General features: G+C 38.1%; 1 protein-coding gene across 1 annotated transcript in view; it reads left to right on the forward strand.

Moving 5' to 3' along the window:
• Nucleotides 1-5,526: 5,526 nt before the first annotated feature.
• LOC128991003 (integrator complex subunit 5-like) overlaps nucleotides 5,527-20,801 on the forward strand; it is a 40,963-nt gene continuing 25,688 nt past the window's right edge. Inside the window, exons 1-6 of the mRNA XM_054413704.1 lie at nucleotides 5,527-5,786; nucleotides 8,370-8,615; nucleotides 11,220-11,355; nucleotides 14,288-14,313; nucleotides 17,381-17,531; nucleotides 18,035-18,168. Of these exons, the coding sequence (XP_054269679.1) occupies nucleotides 8,385-8,615; nucleotides 11,220-11,355; nucleotides 14,288-14,313; nucleotides 17,381-17,531; nucleotides 18,035-18,168 (678 nt within the window). The 5' untranslated portion in view covers nucleotides 5,527-5,786; nucleotides 8,370-8,384. The remainder of the gene's footprint in view (nucleotides 5,787-8,369; nucleotides 8,616-11,219; nucleotides 11,356-14,287; nucleotides 14,314-17,380; nucleotides 17,532-18,034; nucleotides 18,169-20,801) is intronic.

Genomic DNA, 20,801 nt, shown 5'->3' on the forward strand with positions numbered 1-20,801 from the left:
TACGTTAATTTTTTGTCTTCAGCTTTAACGTACTATCAAGGTATTTTTTCACAAATGAGCTTGCTCTGAAATTCTAAAACTAAATTCAAGTAACAATTTTGAGGAAACTGTTGGAATCATAAATACTAGTGTACCTGTTGCTCGAATTCGAGCAATTGCAAAGTATTACAGGTGTTATTTGAAAACGAATAACAGTCATGATTTCTGATGACTTTAAAAGAGTCAACTCAAAGATATTCATGATGTACTCGTATATAACAGTTCTATATAATCAACATTTCAAGTAAATATCTTATCATTTTTAAAAAGCTGACCTTTAGTGTTTTCTACAAATGTTTCCCACTCATAGCCGCATTAGGTTGTCCAACGATTATAATAAAAAAAAAAAACAATTTCTATTTCTTCTACTTGGTGGTGTTTTATGACTTACCTATGATTCCGTAGTTTGCAAATCGGCTCTTTCAATGATTGATCAAAGAAATGTAGCACAGTGTTAATTCAGTTTTGAATTTCCCATATAGGAAATAAGCTGTTACCGTAGGTTTCATGGTAAGACCCAAGACTTGGACCCGGGACCGATTTACTTTTTTCATTTTGATGTCCCTAGAAGCCAAAAACACCATCCGTTCAAATTCATATATATAGGATATTCATATGTATAGGACAAAATGGTCACCATTTTATTGAAATGTATTATTAATGTGTGTCCGTTAGCACAATAACCCGAGAAAAATTATCCGATTTCGATGAAATTTGGTACAAACATGTAAACCTACGTTTATTTGAACGAGGTTGCGAACAAGTATGATCAGACCATGGGAACGGGGTTTTATGGGGGGGATTTATGAGGTAAAAATGGCTTTCCTCGTTTTTGAGCTCAAAAATTCCATTTTTACACAATTTCTGTAGACCATTTTGAAGAGCTTAAAAAACAAATTATTTCGTATATTGAAGTGTTTCTGTATGATTATTTAGTCCAGTCAATGAATGATCCAAAAGTAGGTGTAGAGTGCGTGAGCAGGTAACTAAGCGATTCCTTCAGAAACTTGTTCAGGGGGCTTAGGGTGTTAACATACCAAAAGTCCTGACTCCTAGGTGGTGAGCCAGGGGGTGGAGGGGGAAAAAAGGGGGGGAAAAGGTACGCATTTTGGGTTTTTTGATTAGGTATATCTCGAAAACTATCAACTTTTTGTATACTATAGTAAATTATAAAATTGAAGAAGATTAAATTTTCTACAAGAAAAGTATATAATGTGTTTATTTTGGTTCAACAGATTACGAGTTATAACTTATTTAATTGATATCTTATTAAAATACTCCTTCCATAAGAAATACATGTAAATTAGTATGCAAAATGGGGCGAATCCTATCCGCCCAAAGGAAATATAAATGATATTCTGGAAATATTGACAAAATTTCCAGTAATTTGACACTTTAATCATGAAATTTTGTCAAAAATTAAAGCGAGGGTGAGCGTTTAAAAATGGGATGATTTAAGTTTTTTTTTATATTTCCAATAAAAAAACACCAAAACTCGACATTTTGTTACCTCGCCCTCGCCTTAATTTTGGATCAATTTTAATGATTAAAGTGTCAAATTACTGGAAATTTTGTCAATATTTCCAGAATATCATTTATATTTCCTTTGGGCAGATAGGATTCGCCCCATTTCGCATACTAATTTACATGTATTTCTTATGGAAGGAGTATTTTAATAAGATATCAATTAAATAAGTTATAACTCGTAATCTGTTGAACCAAAATAAACACATTATATACTTTTCTTGTAGAAAATTTAATCTTCTTCAATTTTATAATTTACTATAGTATACAAAAAGTTGATAGTTTTCGAGATATAATCAAAAAACCCAAAATGCGTACCTTTTCCCCCCCCTTTTTTGCCCCTCCACCCCCTGGCTCACCACCTAGGAGTCAGGACTTTTGGTATGTTAACACCCTAAGCCCCCTGAACAAGTTTCTGAAGGAATAGCTTAGTTACCTGCTCACGCACTCTACACCTCATTCCTTGACTGGACTAATTGGTTACAGAGAAAATTGTAAATTAAAAATTCCCACGTTACCGGTATAAGGAGAATAAGTAAACTGTTGTAGTTTGCTTGTTTATTTGGATCAAAACTGGCAAATCTATTTATTTAATACTAACCTATTAATATTTTACTAAAAAACACACTTTATTACCCTCCCTGTATGCAGCAAACCTAGGTAGGCTAATCGGTAAATGTTATTTGAATAGATTTAGTTGGAAATCAAATCAGGTACTGTAAATGGAAATTCGCTTAGTCTGCAGGTTTGCTGCGGCGGGGGTATTTAGTATATCAAACTGTCCAGGCTTTCTCGCTTTTTAGCGAATTTCCCTATAGGGAATTAGCGAATTAGCTATTACCGTATGTGGCACGGTAAGACCTAGGTAGGCTAAGACCGATGTACTTTTTCCGTAAATACACAAATACCATTAGCTGCTTTCAAACAAAACAGCTGTTACAACACCACTTGCGACGTTGCCACTTCGAAGGCCGCGGCCTGGAGTAAACGGCGGCCGTGCATCAGTGATCTTGGAATGGATGGAACATGGAACTTCAAAACGGCGCTTTTTCGGATTGCAATAGATATGGGTTGGTACGCCTGCGGACGCCACAAACGTGTTGTGCTGGGAAGTCGGAAAAGCAATTCAATGACAATACGGTGCGAAATGATGTTTTTACATGTATAACATTTCAATAATACCATGATAAAACGTGTATACGTGTTAACTAATTATTAATACTTCATGTATTTTATAGGCGTGTTTGAGACAGTATTGTACATTATACGTAGCTATGGCTTAACAAAACGCGTTCAATTAAAATTCCTAACATAAAAAGTGCATAATCGTTTTCCTAAGCCGTTCACCTCAACTTTGAGCTAGTCAAATGTTAATACGGTATACAATGTGTAGAATAATCAGTATATATACGATTGAGGCAGTCCCATAAATTACGAAGCTACAAAGCCAAAATCTATATGGTTGATAGGAATCCGCGTCAGGAAAAAGTGCACAATCTTTTTCCCAAGCCCATCACATAAACTTTGAGCTATTTTAATGGTAATATACAGCTTGCAGAATAATCAAGATGATTATGATTGAGGCAGTCCCGTAAATTACGAAGTTATATAGCAAAATCTATATGGTTGATACGAACTCGCGTCAGGAAAAGTGCACAATGTTTACCCTAAGCCCATCACATTAACTTTGAGCTATTATAATGTTAATATACAGCGTTTAGAATAATCGCTATTACAATTATAATAGCTCAAAGTTGATGTAATGGGCTTAGGGTAAGCATTGTACACTTTTTCCTGACGCGAATTCGTATCAACCATATAGATTTGGCCTTATAGCTTTTAATTTAAGGGACTGCCTCAAACATACTCATACTGATTATTCTACACATTGTATATTACCATTAGAATATCTCAAATTTGATGTGATGGGCTAAGGGTATACATTGTGCACTTTTTCCTGACGCGAGATCCTATCAATCATATAGAATCGGCCTTATAGCTCCGTAATTTAAAGGACTGCCTCAATCATACTCATACTGATTATTCTACACGCTGTATATTACCATTATAATAGCTCAAAGTTGATGTGATGAGCTTAGGGTAAACATTGTGCACTTTTTCCTAACGCGAGTTCCTATCAACAATATAGATTTTGCTATATAGCTTCGTAATTTACGAGACTGCCTCAATCATACTCATACTGATTATTCTACACGCTGTATATTACCATTAGAATATCTCAAATCTGATGTGATGGCTAAGGGTAAACATTGTGCACTTTTTCCAGACGCGAATTCCTATCAACCATATAGATTTGGCCTTATAGCTTCGTAATTTAAGGGACTGCCTCAATCATACTCATACCGATTATTCTACACGCTGTATATTACAATTATAATAGCTCAAAGTTTATGTGATGGACTTGGGAAAAAGATCGTACGATTTTTTCTGACGTGAATTCCTATCAACCATATAGATTTTGCCTTATAGCTTCGTTTTACGAGACTGTACAACACATTGTATATTACCATTAGAATAGCTCAAAGTGGATGTGATGGGCTTAGGAAAAAGATTATGCAATTTTTTATGTTAGGAGTTTTAATTGAATGAGGTTTGTTAAGCCATAGCTACGTATAATGTACAATACTGCCTCAAATATGCTTATACAATACATGAATTAATTAGTTCAGCACGTGTATACACGTTTTACCAAGGTATTATTGACATTACATACATGTAAAAACATCATTTCGCACCGTATTGTCATTGAATTGCATTTCCGACATCCCTGCAAAACACGTTTGTGGCACCCACAGGCGTACCAACCCAGAATTATAATCCGAAAAGAGCCGCTAGCTAACCTCACGGCGCTCGAAAACCGAACAAAAAAAAAAGCATCAGCAACAGAACAGAGGCGAGCCTTTCAAGACCGGAAAATGCCGCGCGTCTGCGCATGCGCAAGTAAGCGTTATTCGTAGCACTTGACTTGTAACAGCTGCAGCTGTTTCAGAAAATCACACTGGTATCTTCACTGCAACTCTTGCAACAATCTACTTGAAACTGGAACGGTTCTCCCGCGCTAAACTCCAAACCATTTAATTACTGTAACTGAATGAAGAATTTTACAGATTATGTTTATGTATTTATCATCCTGTCGTCCTACTTTCCCTCTGCTTAGGCTAAGGCCTTTTTAATTTTACTCTGCCTAACTTAATATTTTAGAACTTAACGAATTTCCTTGGAATAGTCTAGTGAAGTTAGGCTAGGGTCTTTCGGCCTACCTTCTTCTGTATCGAATTGAAGGTCTTCGACTTCCATGTTGAAACCATGTCTCTCTTTCAAGTGGATTATAAGTTGAGAGTTCCTCACAAAATCGTGGATACAATCCTTATGTGGACACTTTAGTCTTAACTTATTCCCTCCTCCACTGGTGCTAGGCCTACATAATTGTTGTTTGTGCACATTTCTAAAGTGTCTGAATAAACTACTATTAGTTTTTAACACTTTTCCACATAAACTACAAAGTACTCCAGTGTTATTGTTATTGATGTCTTCCATTATTTCTCAGAATCTACGCATGGAAGAAGGAGCACATTATCGATAATAAATAACCTCCGCAACACAGCAGCAATCAAAATCTATCAATAACAATTAACCTCAACTTCAACTCAGACATAACTCAATCATAACATAAACAATAACAAACGATATGAATAATAATTAATTATGAGGAACTAGTTGCAGTTGCAGTGCAGTCGAGATAAATACTACAACGACGCTAGTTAGTTAGTGACCACGGTAGTGACCGTGACCATAGATTAAACATCCGTGACTTTCTAAAATAGCTGCTGCTACGCCACCAGTTACTAGCGCATGCGCAGAAGCGTGGCATTTTCCGGTCCTGAAAGGCTCGCGAACAGCGTGAGAGTGGTGTAAACAGAGAGAGAACTCTCAGGCCTAACCTAAGTTTGTGTTGGATAATGGATAGTCTTTGGTTAAACTCTTAAACCATAGATAAAATAATAGTCTATGAATGAATGGTTAAACGTTGCCTAAACAGTAGTAACTTGAGGTTAATTTGTTTTTTTTGTTTGATGTTTGATGTCTTAACATAAGAAGACAACATGTTGCCCCATAGGCTACAATATAAAAGGTTTTATAGGCCTATGCATGGAAATGGGGACTGAAGAAAACAAATAAATGTGATTTGTGTGTATTTTCAGGTAAATACTTAGTCATTCCATATTTTAATTATTAGAATAATCCAAGTTTAATACTTATTGATAGGCCTACTAAGTTATTGGTATTTGTTTAGGCCTACTTTAGGGGCTTTTAACGAATTTTGAAAAAAAGTTTTTTTTCTCATTATTTGGCCTATTTTGAACACTTTTTACATTTGGCACATTTGGCAAAGGCATCAGCGTGAAACTGGCAATAACTTAGATCAGCAATAACCCATTCCTCTACTTCACCCTGAAAATCGCAAATTGTGCTGAAAATTCAATTTTTTATATAGGCCTATTAAAAAAAAGAATAGACCTACTTTTAATTTGCCTTAAGGTTAGTTCTTAATTTGTAATTTATATCATTTGAACAGAAGGAATTAAAACAGAAGGAATACGGATCGTGAAGTAAAACAATAATATCGATATATCGAAAAGAAATCATCGATAATAATGAATGTCCCCTTTAACCCTTTCAGTGCTAGGCCAATAATTCATATTTTGTAAGACTTTTTTGTTTGCCTTTTAATTCCATTACCTGTTGTTGAATTTTAACTGTCATGTTGTCACTATTTTATTAATTAGGCTAATTTTGAATAATAACACAATAAGAAAATATATAAGAAAGATAAATCCCGGTATTTGTAGTAAACATTAAATAAAACTTAGTTTTTGTTGTAATTTTCCTGGTTTTCCTATAAATTTTTATGTTCTGATAGCATTATTTGAAACCGAAATCTCATAAAATCAAAAGACATATAGTTTACAATGTAATATTGAATTTAACCCTGATTTAGTTGGACGAGGTTATCGTAATATAGCCATTTTAGGGAAACTAATGTTTTGCAGCAAAGTCTCAGGAACACATTACTACTACTAAAACTAAAAGATTGCATCTAAATAGTCCGTGACTAACTGGTGCTGCTACCTAGTAACGCATTGAACAACCATCTGCAGCGCCATCTGTTCGCAATCGGTGGCGACAGCTTAAATACAGGTTTTTGACTCCCCAGTCTTCAAGCACAGATAGCCGAGAAGGCTAGGGCGTGTGTCACTTGGCCAGTGGCATTCGTCTGCTCGGGTTCGAATCCCGTCCTGTGTGGCAAATAATTGGTGACCTGTGTGTTTGTAGCGATATACTACAACCACTGGGGCATAGTGAGGTGTTCATAATCCTTGGTTTAGACATACACCTCGAAATCATCGGATTGGGCGAATCTTTTAGCTAAGTGGTTGGTAGTGTATCCTATGAACATGCAGGTCACCAATGGCCGTTTTGCTATTTTTTTTTAAATAACCTTCCTCTATATTCTATATCCCTATATTCTATATTCTATATAATCTATATCCCTTAGGGTTTTTTTAAAACAACGATATATCGTTTCATAGCACTGAAAGGGTTAAAAGGAAAGTACCAAAAAAAAAACACACACACTTTACATACAACGAAGAAACACAAACAAAGAAAGAAACTGTTTTACAACATGCGAGGCCGGCCAAGGACAAAACCAGACTTGGTTGGCCTCACTTTTTATAAATATTGTAAAGTAAATGATAGTTTGTGTTTCCTCGTTATGTGTAAAGTATTGTTTTTAAATTTGACAATGGCAAGTGCTGAGTAATTTATGTTTGATAAGAAAGAAAGAAAAAGGATTGAAAAATGAAATGAGGATTTGATTTTAATCGATCCCAGCAATATTTACGAACGGACTGTTTTAAGCCTACTGATTGGATTTCACTCTGAAACAAAATGATAATAACCCAAAATGTGATATTTTATTATTGCTATTATTGAATCATTTGACTGGGTTAGGTTAGCTTTATTTTCAATATTGTCATAGATATTGTGTACACTATACAACACCTAACTTAACATCTAGATGAATGAACACACTATGTGATATGATAATCGAATATGCCTAATTTGATACAATAGAAAATAGGCCTAAGCCTATTGGGTTGTATTGTATTGTCTGTTATTTTCAATTATCAATTATCAATTTTTGCATGTATTTGATTGCCTGTTATTGGTTGCCGTATTTATAGCTTGTATTATAGCCTGTTAGTTATAACCTGTCATTTATAGCCTTTCATTGCCTGTTATTGCTTGCCGTATTTATAGCTTGTATTTATAGCCTGTTATTTATAGCCTTTCATTGCCTGTTATTGATTGTTTTTTGTCTGCATTGCCTGTTATTGATTGTTTTTTTGTCTGCATTGCCTGTTATTGATTGTTTTTTGTCTGCATTGCCTGTTATTATTGTCTGTTGTTTGTCCTTGAATAACATTACTTACCCAAAGTTTTTTCAAGTTCTATTCAAGTAGTAATGTAGTGTTGTTGTAAATTATGCCATCTTGTAGTTGATTATGCTAACTACTATTGTATAAATGGTGTTACCATGAATAAATGAATAAATAAATTGTAGGGTTTTTGTGTATTGTTGGTTGTAACGTGTTAGTTAAGTCTTTCCTCCTGGGGACGGGATCTGGAAACGCTTTGTAATTGTATGTTACCATATTGTGATGGAAAATGTCTGCAATAAACCTTTAACAACATCTTTATCTTTTATTTATATTTTCTAGAAACCCCTTAGAAGAATGGAAGGTGAAGGACCTAGCGGCAGTAAAACTGCTCAACCAGCTGACTTGTATAGCGATTTTCGCAAATTTATCGCTGGAACCTCAGGTCATTCGGAGATGGATCCTTCAAACCTTGCCCATTTGGCACTATCTCTTCTAAAAAACTTGTTTGCTGCTCGTGATGCTGTTTTGGAATACTTTTGTTCACTCTTTGATGCTGCAGTATCACACTACGTAAAACAAATCCAGGTAAGTATTTAATGAATAGTCATAGGTCTAATAAATTACGATTTAACTGGGAATAAGGGCCTTCCCAGAGATTGCTTTTGCTCATTTTATGAAACAGCTAGTCTAGGATGAATTTTTACGTTTACATTTTTTACAGTTGCTAGCAATTAAAGCATAAAAAATCAAATAAGCCGTATTAAATGGTACCTTACCCTCAGTTTTTAAAGCCTGGTGAACTTCCGTGTCAGGATACAATTTTAAGGTGGGCTTCTTATTTAGAACTAAAGGATCAGTTATGAAAATAAACACACAGTTTAGTGTGCAGTATGAAAATGTGGGATTTATGGGCCATCTTTGAAAAAAAGAACTTCTGTCAAATTGTTAATTATTCTGCACGATACCTTTACACAATAAGAGAAATTTTCATTCCCGAACTTAAAAGTGTAGAAAGTCGACATTGAGAACATATGATTTCAACTAGATGGGACTACTGTCATAGATAAAACATACTTCCTCAGTAGATTTGTCATCCTTATGGAACAGCTGAAGCCAATTTTATTTTTAGTTCCGTACGTCCAACTGTAGAGGTTGTGTTTAGTTTACAATTTGTTTCTTGTTCTTTCAGTCATTTAAAACCTCATTTAATAAATAAAACGATATAATCATAAACAAAAACTCATCCTCTAGTTACATAACCAAATACTAAAGAACAAATCATGAAAATAACCCTAAAATAAAAGAAGAAAAAATTTTGTCTACCCCAGCGATCAGTGTGAACGTACATGAACTAGTTACGAAAAACAAGCTTCAAAATTTACAATGTCTATGGGCCAGGCAAGATGTCGGTATAATTTGTGGGTACCAATTTTCCTTTTCACCAAAGTTAGACGGGTGTATTAGGATGTCAAAAAACCATGATTGCCATCTCAAAGTGGTAGCTAATAGAAATGGTTGCCAATCCCAGATGGCGGATGTTGATTTTTAGAAAACCAACTACCTATATCTCTGGAACTTTTCACCCTATTTAATTTTTTTTACCAAAGCTCTATATGAATGCTACAAATGTTGTTATATACACTACTTCGATATAATTAACCCTTAGCTAGTAGTAAAGGCAAGATTGATTGTTTTTCAGATTTTTTGTGAAAACAAATTTGATCAAGAGTTTACTAAAGAACTCCTCCTCAGGGTGTTTGGCAGCCAGTATCAAAGATTTCTGTCATTAGTAATACACCCAAAATTGCGATAAAAATACGCAATTTAGACATTTATACCTCACTCCTCGCCAGCAGCCGTTTTTAGATTGTTAAAATTGTTCGACATTTCTTAATAGAATCTAATTTTTTCTACTTTAAGCCTACATAACGATACCTATTTTAAACAGCTTGTTTTAGAATCTACATTAAATATTCTATCAGGAAACATAGGCCTAGTTTGTTCCATCCAAATCCATATAAAATTTTGATCCATATGAAATGACTCGAAAAACGAATTTGAAAAAACCAATAAAAAAGAGCGGTTCAACTTGTTTAAGAAAGATTTTACGTCTTGTTAAACACTGTCAAATAGTTTAAAAACTGCATCACTATTTACGCTTTAAAATGATATACAACATGTGACTTTATTTTCACCTATGGAAAAAAGGTGAAAATTAAATAAGGCTCTTAATAAATAAGGTTCTTTATCATGTATGTTGGGTTAAACATAATTTGGATCTTTTTTTATACCAATTATTACAAGAGCGCTTTTAGTGAAGGTAGTGTGACGGGTAATCACCACAAATTATTTTCCAACAACCATAAAAAAAATCAAAAAAGATTTGGTTGTGGAGCTTATATGATGAGGTAGAGGTATACCTCAAGTAAGGACTAATAGTACTGCATGATTATATCTACAAGTAGCTAGCGTGAATTAAAATATGAAAAATTGAGAACTGGACCACGACCGACTTGGCAACCTAATAATTAATTACATAATTAATTAAATTCTCATTGCCCTAGTCTACACTCTTTCCCAACCCCTATAACTTTGTCTACTAATGCCAATAATACTCATCGATACAGAGACGTCGATCCCAGGGCTGCTTCCACTAGACTGCTGACTACTCGTGGTGCGTTCCTCCGGCGAACTTTGGTGCACGTGTGCTTGTAACTAACTCTGACTGTCTCGAGTCGTCTCGGTGACGTCATGCTTGTACATTCTTGGTACACTTGCTCCGCTTGTTGTAGCTGTGATGCTACACTATTAAGCACCACATTATAAGTATGCAAATTTATTAATCCAGTGAACTTATTCTCCCAGTGCTCTACCAATTGGCAGTTTCCAGTGGTCGGTGAGTTGGATGCTCAGATCGACAGATTGAAAGGCATCGATGTCTTTGGTGCATGTCCTTATGCCACACCTAAATTTTATCAGTACAGTAAACGGTACAGTGTGCTGGCTCAGTTACACGCAGGTCTTTGAATCCCCCGTGGACAGGCAAATACAAGGACAAAAAGAAAATGACAACCATGTTTTGTAAAATAAATTGAGTTGCATATTTAGGACAAGTATTTTCTTCTTGATAAGTAATTATTTTGGCCGTCGTTTTTTTACTGCATTTTGTACTTTGAATTGAAATTCCAGAAGGAAGCCAGCACCAAGAGTATGACTCCAGAGGAGGCCACAATTGCAGAGATTCACACTATTCTATGTAGCTACGTCAGCTGTAACACTGAGTCTTGGGCTCCTATCATCTCCACCTGGTCTTTGGAACTGTTAGGTGAGCTGTTTCATTTATTGAGTTACTTAAGGCTTTGAATCAAGCTTGTAGATAAGATCAACTCACCTCACCTCACCTCCTTGGCCTTTGAAACCTAAATTGGTTTTTGGTCTCGCCAACAAGTTGCCTCCACTGTTTTCTGTCTGCTGCTTGGTCAATTGATGTCCCCCATCCACTGAAGGTCTTTCTTAACCTGGTCACCCCACTGTTTGGATCTTCCTAGCGGTCGGGTCCCTCGTGCTCGTCCATTTGTAGCTACCTTCAGGAGACTGTTTTCTTCTCTTCTCGCAATGTGTCCTGCTCACCTCAATCTTCAGCTCTTATCTTCGGTGTTTTTCCTGATCCGCCATATTTCATTTTCTTTTATGGGTTCGAAAATCTTTCTTAATACTTTGTTCTCACAGACGATTAATTAATCTCCTTTTGTTTTGTTTGGTTAGGGCCCAGGCCTCTGGTCCATACTAAAGTACCGGTTGGATAATGGTTTTATAAATTCTTATTTTTGTGGATTTCGATGGTAATTTGGATCCCAAGATTTTGGAAATGCTTCGAAAACAGTTAGTAGCGGCGCGGCGATCAGTCTCTTTTCCATTTAATTATCTCTTTTGTTTATAGAATTAACTGTTATTCCCAGGTACTTGAATTCAGATACTCACTCAATGGCCAGGTTGTTTACTTTTAATGGTCCCTCATCCTCATTTTGAATTCCTCCCACTTTGAGATATTTGAATTTCTCTGCACTTACTTTAAGTCTTATCTTTTTTGATTCTGTTGTAATAGTTTGGGCCATTTTCTTAAGATCCTCTTCGGTTTCTATGTCACTAAGATAAACTACAAGAAATAGTACTAAATACAATTTAGCCTAACTAGCTGTTACCCACGGGCTTCACCCCATTTGACTTCATAAGTACAGGGTGAGGCAGTGAGAACACCCCAATTTTCTTTTGTTGTCACACTATAAGTAAAGCAACAATGAATGAACAGCTGTGCTTATATCATCAATTAAACTATGCCATTTTAGTAAACATTATGCCTAAGGCTATTAGTACTGAGATTTTGATTTGGAAACCTATTTTTAAAGTAGTGATTCTTGTGCAGAAACCCAGAGATTGTTTAGACCACATTCTATCCTTGGTCAACATGGGGCTGTTCCATATGGTGAACCGGGTAAAATTATTTAGGATAACAGCTTAAAACTCAAAAATAATCGGTGGGTGCCGCAAAACCCTTTGTACACCAACAAATGTTGAAAGAGTGCAAGTCACAGTAACTCAAAGTCCAAAAAAAGATTTGCCAGGAAGCTTTTGTTGTTGAAAGCTTTACGTTGGCTCCTTTTTTTTTTTTTTGGGGGGGGGGGGTATTCTGATAAGCTACTTGAAGTTCAAGGTTTTTCAAAGTCGTCCCACAGATTTGCTTGAACCGAAGCTAAGAATTGTCCAAAAACTAAAGTGATTCCTGAAGAAATGCTGGAGGAGTATTTGATGGGTGACTAAAAAGGAATGTCAAGTAGGACATTGATGTCACTTGCAGGATTTTGTTTTTAAGGAATGGAAAAATGACTTTATTAAGTTAAAAGGGCAAAAGATTTAAGCTGTGATTTGATGTGCTATTTATATCTATAGGGTGAATATTATTGAGTACTATTTATAGATTGGGGCGCTTTCATTGCCTCACCCTGTATTAATAAAACTATTGATTGGTTAAGTTAAGCTGAAATAAACAAAACAGAATACAGTAATACAAACAAATAATCACACCTGATTTTAATAAGGTAATAAATTGAAAGAATAACAAACAAATAAGTACAGCTGAGGTATTTTTAACATTTCGGTAGGCCTATATGGAAAGTTCCCTTTAGAAAGGAATTACGACCTTAAAAGACAATTTATGAAATAATGGATAATTTTGCGCAAGGTTTCTTTCTAAGAACATTTTAAGTATATTCTTTATGGGGGTGTGACTTTTAGTTTTCTCAGTTCAAAAGTTCATGGGTACTTTGGGATTTATATATGGATGTAAAAATAAAACAAAAATCTAAGACAAATTTGGTGGTTTACCAATAATTAATTCTGATAGAGAAAAACGAATAAGTAGAGTTATTATTCCGAGTTCAGCCTATAGCTAATACTATTTTCTTCTATCCAAATGTAAATCAAGAAGATGTGTGATATAGTTAAGAATTTAAGTAATCGAAAAGCTCCTGGGTTAACACACTCAACAAGACGCTCCATCTGTGGATATCCTGCCACACCACTCGGACACTCATCGATCTCAACACTCAATGTCCCATGCACTCCAACACATACATAACTTTGTGGTACATTTCAGGTGTGTTGTCCAGCAAGTACGCCAGTTTGTCGTCTGGCAACACACTCAACGAGACGCTCCATCTGTGGATGTCCTGCTACGACACTCATGGACCTCAACACTCAATGTCCCATGCACTCCAACACAAACATAACTTTGTGGTACATTTCAGGAGTGCTGTCCAGCAAGTACGCCAGTTTGTCGTCTGGCAACACACTCAACGAGACGCTCCATCTGTGGATGTCCTGCTACGACACTCATGGACCTCAACACTCAATGTCCCATGCACTCCAACACATACATAACTTTGTGGTACATTTCAGGAGTGCTGTCCAGCAAGTACGCCAGTTTGTCGTCTGGCAACACACTCAACGAGACGCTCCATCTGTGGATGTCCTGCTACGACACTCATGGACCTCAACACCCAATGTCCCATGCACTCCAACACAAACATAACTTTGTGGTACATTTCAGGAGTGCTGTCCAGCAAGTACGCCAGTTTGTCGTCTGGCAACACACTCAACGAGACGCTCCATCTGTGGATGTCCTGCTACGACACTCATGGACCTCAACACCCAATGTCCCATGCACTCCAACACAAACATAACTCTGTGGTACATTTCAGGTGTGTTGTCCAGCAAGTACGCCAGTGTGTCGTCTGGCAACACATTCAATGAGACACTCCATCTGTGGATGTCCTGCTACGACACTCATGGACCTCAACACTCAATGTCCCATGCACTCCAACACATACATAACTTTGTGGTACATTTCAGGAGTGCTGTCCAGCAAGTACGCCAGTTTGTCGTCTGGCAACACACTCAACGAGACGCTCCATCTGTGGATGTCCTGCTACGACACTCATGGACCTCAACACCCAATGTCCCATGCACTCCAACACAAACATAACTCTGTGGTACATTTCAGGTGTGTTGTCCAGCAAGTACGCCAGTGTGTCGTCTGGCAACACATTCAATGAGACACTCCATCTGTGGATATCCTGCCACACCACTCGGACACTCATGGACCTCAACACTCAATGTCCCATGCACTCCAACACAAACATAACTTTGTGGTACATTTCAGGTGTGTTGTCCAGCAAGTACGCCAGTTTGTCGTCTGGCAACACACTCAATGAGACGCTCCATCTGTGGATATCCTGCCACACCACTCGGACACTCATGGACCTCAACACTCAATGTCCCATGCACTCCAACACAAACATAACTTTGTGGTACATTTCAGGAGTGCTGTCCAGCAAGTACGCCAGTTTGTCGTCTGGCAACACACTCAACGAGACGCTCCATCTGTGGATGTCCTGCTACGACACTCATGGACCTCAACACTCAATGTCCCATGCACTCCAACACAAACATAACTTTGTGGTACATTTCAGGAGTGCTGTCCAGCAAGTACGCCAGTTTGTCGTCTGGCAACACACTCAACGAGACGCTCCATCTGTGGATGTCCTGCTACGACACTCATGGACCTCAACACCCAATGTCCCATGCACTCCAACACAAACATAACTCTGTGGTACATTTCAGGTGTGTTGTCCAGCAAGTACGCCAGTGTGTCGTCTGGCAACACATTCAATGAGACACTCCATCTGTGGATATCCTGCCACACCACTCGGACACTCATGGACCTCAACACTCAATGTCCCATGCACTCCAACACAAACATAACTTTGTGGTACATTTCAGGAGTGCTGTCCAGCAAGTACGCCAGTTTGTCGTCTGGCAACACACTCAATGAGACGCTCCATCTGTGGATATCCTGCCACACCACTCGGACACTCATGGACCTCAACACTCAATGTCCCATGCACTCCAACACAAACATAACTTTGTGGTACATTTCAGGAGTGCTGTCCAGCAAGTACGCCAGTTTGTCGTCTGGCAACACACTCAACGAGACGCTCCATCTGTGGATGTCCTGCTACGACACTCATGGACCTCAACACCCAATGTCCCATGCACTCCAACACAAACATAACTCTGTGGTACATTTCAGGTGTGTTGTCCAGCAAGTACGCCAGTGTGTCGTCTGGCAACACATTCAATGAGACACTCCATCTGTGGATATCCTGCCACACCACTCGGACACTCATGGACCTCAACACTCAATGTCCCATGCACTCCAACACAAACATAACTTTGTGGTACATTTCAGGTGTGTTGTCCAGCAAGTACGCCAGTTTGTCGTCTGGCAACACACTCAATGAGACGCTCCATCTGTGGATGTCCTGCTACGACACTCATGGACCTCAACACTCAATGTCCCATGCACTCCAACACAAACATAACTTTGTGGTACATTTCAGGTGTGTTGTCCAGCAAGTACGCCAGTGTGTCGTCTGGCAACACATTCAACGAGACGCTCCATCTGTGGATGTCCTGCCACACCACTCGGACACTCATCGATCTCAACACTCAATGTCCCATGCACTCCAACACAAACATAACTTTGTGGTACATTTCAGGTGTGTTGTCCAGCAAGTACGCCAGTTTGTCGTCTGGCAACACACTCAATGAGACGCTCCATCTGTGGATGTCCTGCTACGACACTCATGGACCTCAACACTCAATGTCCCATGCACTCCAACACATACATAACTTTGTGGTACATTTCAGGTGTGTTGTCCAGCAAGTACGCCAGTTTGTCGTCTGGCAACACACTCAATGAGACGCTCCATCTGTGGATGTCCTGCTACGACACTCATGGACCTCAACACTCAATGTCCCATGCACTCCAACACATACATAACTTTGTGGTACATTTCAGGTGTGTTGTCCAGCAAGTACGCCAGTGTGTCGTCTGGCAACACACTCAACGAGACGCTCCATCTGTGGATGTCCTGCTACGACACTCATGGACCTCAACACCCAATGTCCCATGCACTCCAACACAAACATAACTTTGTGGTACATTTCAGGTGTGTTGTCCAGCAAGTACGCCAGTGTGTCGTCTGGCAACACACTCAATGAGACGCTCCATCTGTGGATGTCCTGCTACGACACTCATGGACCTCAACACTCAATGTCCCATGCACTCCAACACATACATAACTTTGTGGTACATTTCAGGTGTGTTGTCCAGCAAGTACGCCAGTTTGTCGTCTGGCAACACACTCAATGAGACGCTCCATCTGTGGATGTCCTGCTACGACACTCATGGACCTCAACACTCAATGTCCCATGCACTCCAACACATACATAACTTTGTGGTACATTTCAGGTGTGTTGTCCAGCAAGTACGCCAGTGTGTCGTCTGGCAACACACTCAACGAGACGCTCCATCTGTGGATGTCCTGCTACGACACTCATGGACCTCAACACTCAATGTCCCATGCACTCCAACACATACATAACTTTGTGGTACATTTCAGGTGTGTTGTCCAGCAAGTACGCCAGTGTGTCGTCTGGCAACACACTCAACGAGACGCTCCATCTGTGGATGTCCTGCTACGACACTCATGGACCTCAACACTCAATGTCCCATGCACTCCAACACAAACATAACTCTGTGGTACATTTCAGGTGTGTTGTCCAGCAAGTACGCCAGTGTGTCGTCTGGCAACACATTCAATGAGACACTCCATCTGTGGATATCCTGCCACACCACTCGGACACTCATGGACCTCAACACTCAATGTCCCATGCACTCCAACACATACATAACTTTGTGGTACATTTCAGGTGTGTTGTCCAGCAAGTACGCCAGTGTGTCGTCTGGCAACACACTCAATGAGACGCTCCATCTGTGGATGTCCTGCCACGCCACTCGGACACTCATCGATCTCAATACTCAATGTCTCACTTGTCTCATGCATTCAAACACTGATGCTTGCATCAACGCGCTGCTCGGTAAGTCTCTTCATTTTTTTTAATTTTTTAATTTGCATTTATTAAATTTAATCTTGCATTTACCTCTTCACATTGGTCTCAAGGAATGTGCATGGAATATATACACATATATAATCATAGAAAGGAGTAAGCCTATACAATACAACAAGGAACTGTACTATACTGTCTAACTTAAAGTGGCAACACCTTGCAAAAAAAAATCAAAGTTTTTTTAGATAATTTTGCTTGACAAAATTTGAAATTTGTGGTAGGTCTGGTGTCTGGTTTTGTGCAACTTGTGGAATTTTGTGCAAAGAATGATATGAAAATGAATACAGGCCTTTAAATGAACTTATATTCATTTGCTAGAGTGGAACTACATTGTTGTGTTACCTTTCATTTGTTATGTGTGAACACTGTGTAAATTTTTACTGCTTGTGTAATGATATACATCGTGGAGTTATGTTATGAGTCTTAATAATCATTCCTGGCTATTCAAGTTTAACAACAGACGTATATTTCAGACACTAGTGTACTCCACAGTCCACATTTTGACTGGGTTGTTGCTCATGTTGGAAGTGCATTCCCTCACACAGTCATCAAAAAGGTCCTCTCTTGTGGTCTCAAAGACTTCTGTGAAAACCAACAAGGAACTAAGGTAAATATTGGTAGACATCTATCTAGGCCTGTTACTTAACCCTAGAGTGGTGTCTTCGGTCTGTGAGTCCGATGACGTACAGTAATATTTTTAAGTTCCTGCTCCCCCTGCTAGGGTGCAGAACTTGTGTCTCCTGCTACCTTCCTACCTCGACTCAGTCCACCACCAGACGCGAGGGCGTATTTTTGAGGTTACAGATTCGTCTCCAATTGTGTACTTCGGTCCCCTACACTGAAGACACCTAAAATGAATAGTAGTACTATACATAATGTAATACTATGTATAATATTATAATGTAATACTTTTATGTAATTATAATTATTTTATATAGTTTATATCTCGTATTTCCATAGTTATAAATATAAAATATTTTTAAAATACGAAAAACGGTCTCACAATCCGAAGACACCAAAATTGTAGGCTAATCAAAGTCGCCATTACTCTATGGATAAACAAGGCATTATTTGAAGTCTCAGTCAAACATTAAAAATAGACGGAATTCTGATGGTATATTTTTTTGTTGATTTTTTGTCGTTTCAAAAAACCTTTACTTGTAGCTAATTTCATAACAAGTAAGAAAATTCAACCGGAGAAGGGCTAAGTGCATTGGTATAGGAAACACAGAGTATTAAAAAAACATTGATTTTTTTTAAAAAAAAACTGCCACCATTTTGAAATGGAAAAAGATAATTAATTTCTGTTTTCGCCGAAATGTTTTTCTATTAAATACCTTTAAAATGATGTATAACACAATATATGTTTACATTTGAAAATTCCGAGTTTCGAACTAGTGTCCCTCAGTTTTTGGCACTCTGTATCGTAAAAACGTTTAAAATATTTTTACGTCATTCCTCGGGGTCGATTTAGTGGGAAATAATTTTATTTCATCCTTGTAGGTTAAGCCATTTTTCCGTAATCAATTTGAGACACCTCTCGTGGGACACCCTGTATATAAATATGAATTTGATCGGATGGTGTTTTTGGCCTCTGGGGACCTCAAAACGAAAAAGTAAATCGGTCCCAGGTCTCGCGACACTAAACTGACATCATACATAACCTCTAAATCCGACGATGTCAGTCTCAGTGTTGTTTGGTTGTTCCGTCTGGGACAGGCTCCGGGAGAAAAAAGGAGGACGGGCCTTTTTCTTGTGATTTCGGTGCTTGGTTAAGTGTCTCGTGCCGGCCTTCACTGTCACGAGTCTCAGCTTTTTCTATTCGGCTGGCCAATCAGGGAGTGATTTAACCTTCGTCTCGAATTGTGACAGAGGTGAAAAGAGAAGAGTGAAGAGGCGGTCATTCACGTCTCGGCTATTCGTTCGTTCGTTTTGAAGTGATTTCTTTTGACTCGTTCTCCGGTTCTCCGTCGTTTTGATAAATTCGTGCAAGATATGTTTCCCAAGCTCTGAAAGCTTGAGTTTAAACTTACAGTTTTGTGGTGAATGTGTACATCGTTTATATGTAGTTCATCGTTTGGTGAGTGGTGCAACAACACTTTTGTGGCATTATTTTAATTTTAACTTACTTTACCAGTTTTAGTTGGCAAAACTTTGTTGAAACTTGAAGGCTAGGCCTGCCTCTCAGGCCTAGTCCTACGTTGTAACCAACCAATTTAGTGGGGAAATCGGAGTTGGTGTCTCTCGTATTAAATTAACATCTTGAAATTTATATTGGGACTTTCTTTTTAATTATTAAATCTTTTTTTAAAGTTCGTTGAACGTCCCTAAGTTTTCCCCAGCAGACAGGTTTCTGCTGGTCTAGTATTGCAGAAGTTTGCTTAAGTTGACCACGTGAGTAAGTTAATCAATCAATCAATCAAGAAATTTATTTACACAATAATTGCCAATACATACAAGTACAAGTTTTAGTTTTGTTTTGAAGCTCAAGTAGCAGATTTGTTTTTTGTTTCTATTTTTCTCGTTTTGTTTTCCACGGACAACTTAAGCCAGCTGGTTTTTTTTTTGTAAATTCAGACTCTGTGGGACTAGGCTAGGCCAATCTTAGGCTAACCTTGTCTGTTTCAGGTTATCACGTGTACCTTAACCCTGTAGGTAAGCAGGTTGACTACTTAGATTACTGTTTGCTTAAATTAAGTAGTTATTACCCACAGAGTCCCGTCAAAGTTATCGATTCCCCATAAACTCCCTGACTAGAGCAGTGATTAAAAGCGTGGTGTCTGGTAACCCGCTAGGTTTGCTCCTTAGAAGATCCCCAGAACCCGACTCGTGCGATTACTGGGACCTCATTTATCGTTAAACTGACGTAATTTCCCAAGTTACCATCTACGTTTTGTCGTCAGGAAATTTACCGTTGACCGATACCGTTGTCAAGACTGGCGGTTTGTGCAAGTTTTATACTTCAATCTGGTATAATTGGTTTTCAGACCCGACTATGTTATCGGGGATAAGACAGATATCAAAATGTCAACATTCTAAATTCGCCATCTCTATCTCTTTTTAAGAAGCATGTTCTAGAGTGGCTTGTAGGACTGAGTTCAGAGGATACTGAGGTTGTTATCGCGTTGGGCCGACCTGACCATAGGTTGACCCTACAATCTTCACCAGATTTTTATAAATTACCTCAGTTTGCATAAAGAGTTTTTTTTATCATCAATTTCATTCCAGAACACTGAAAAT

The sequence above is a fragment of the Macrosteles quadrilineatus genome, unplaced genomic scaffold, assembly GCF_028750875.1.
Source record: "Macrosteles quadrilineatus isolate MER2022 unplaced genomic scaffold, UCM_ALF_1.0 Scaffold_3__2_contigs__length_128488019, whole genome shotgun sequence".
Taxonomy (NCBI): domain Eukaryota; kingdom Metazoa; phylum Arthropoda; class Insecta; order Hemiptera; family Cicadellidae; genus Macrosteles; species Macrosteles quadrilineatus.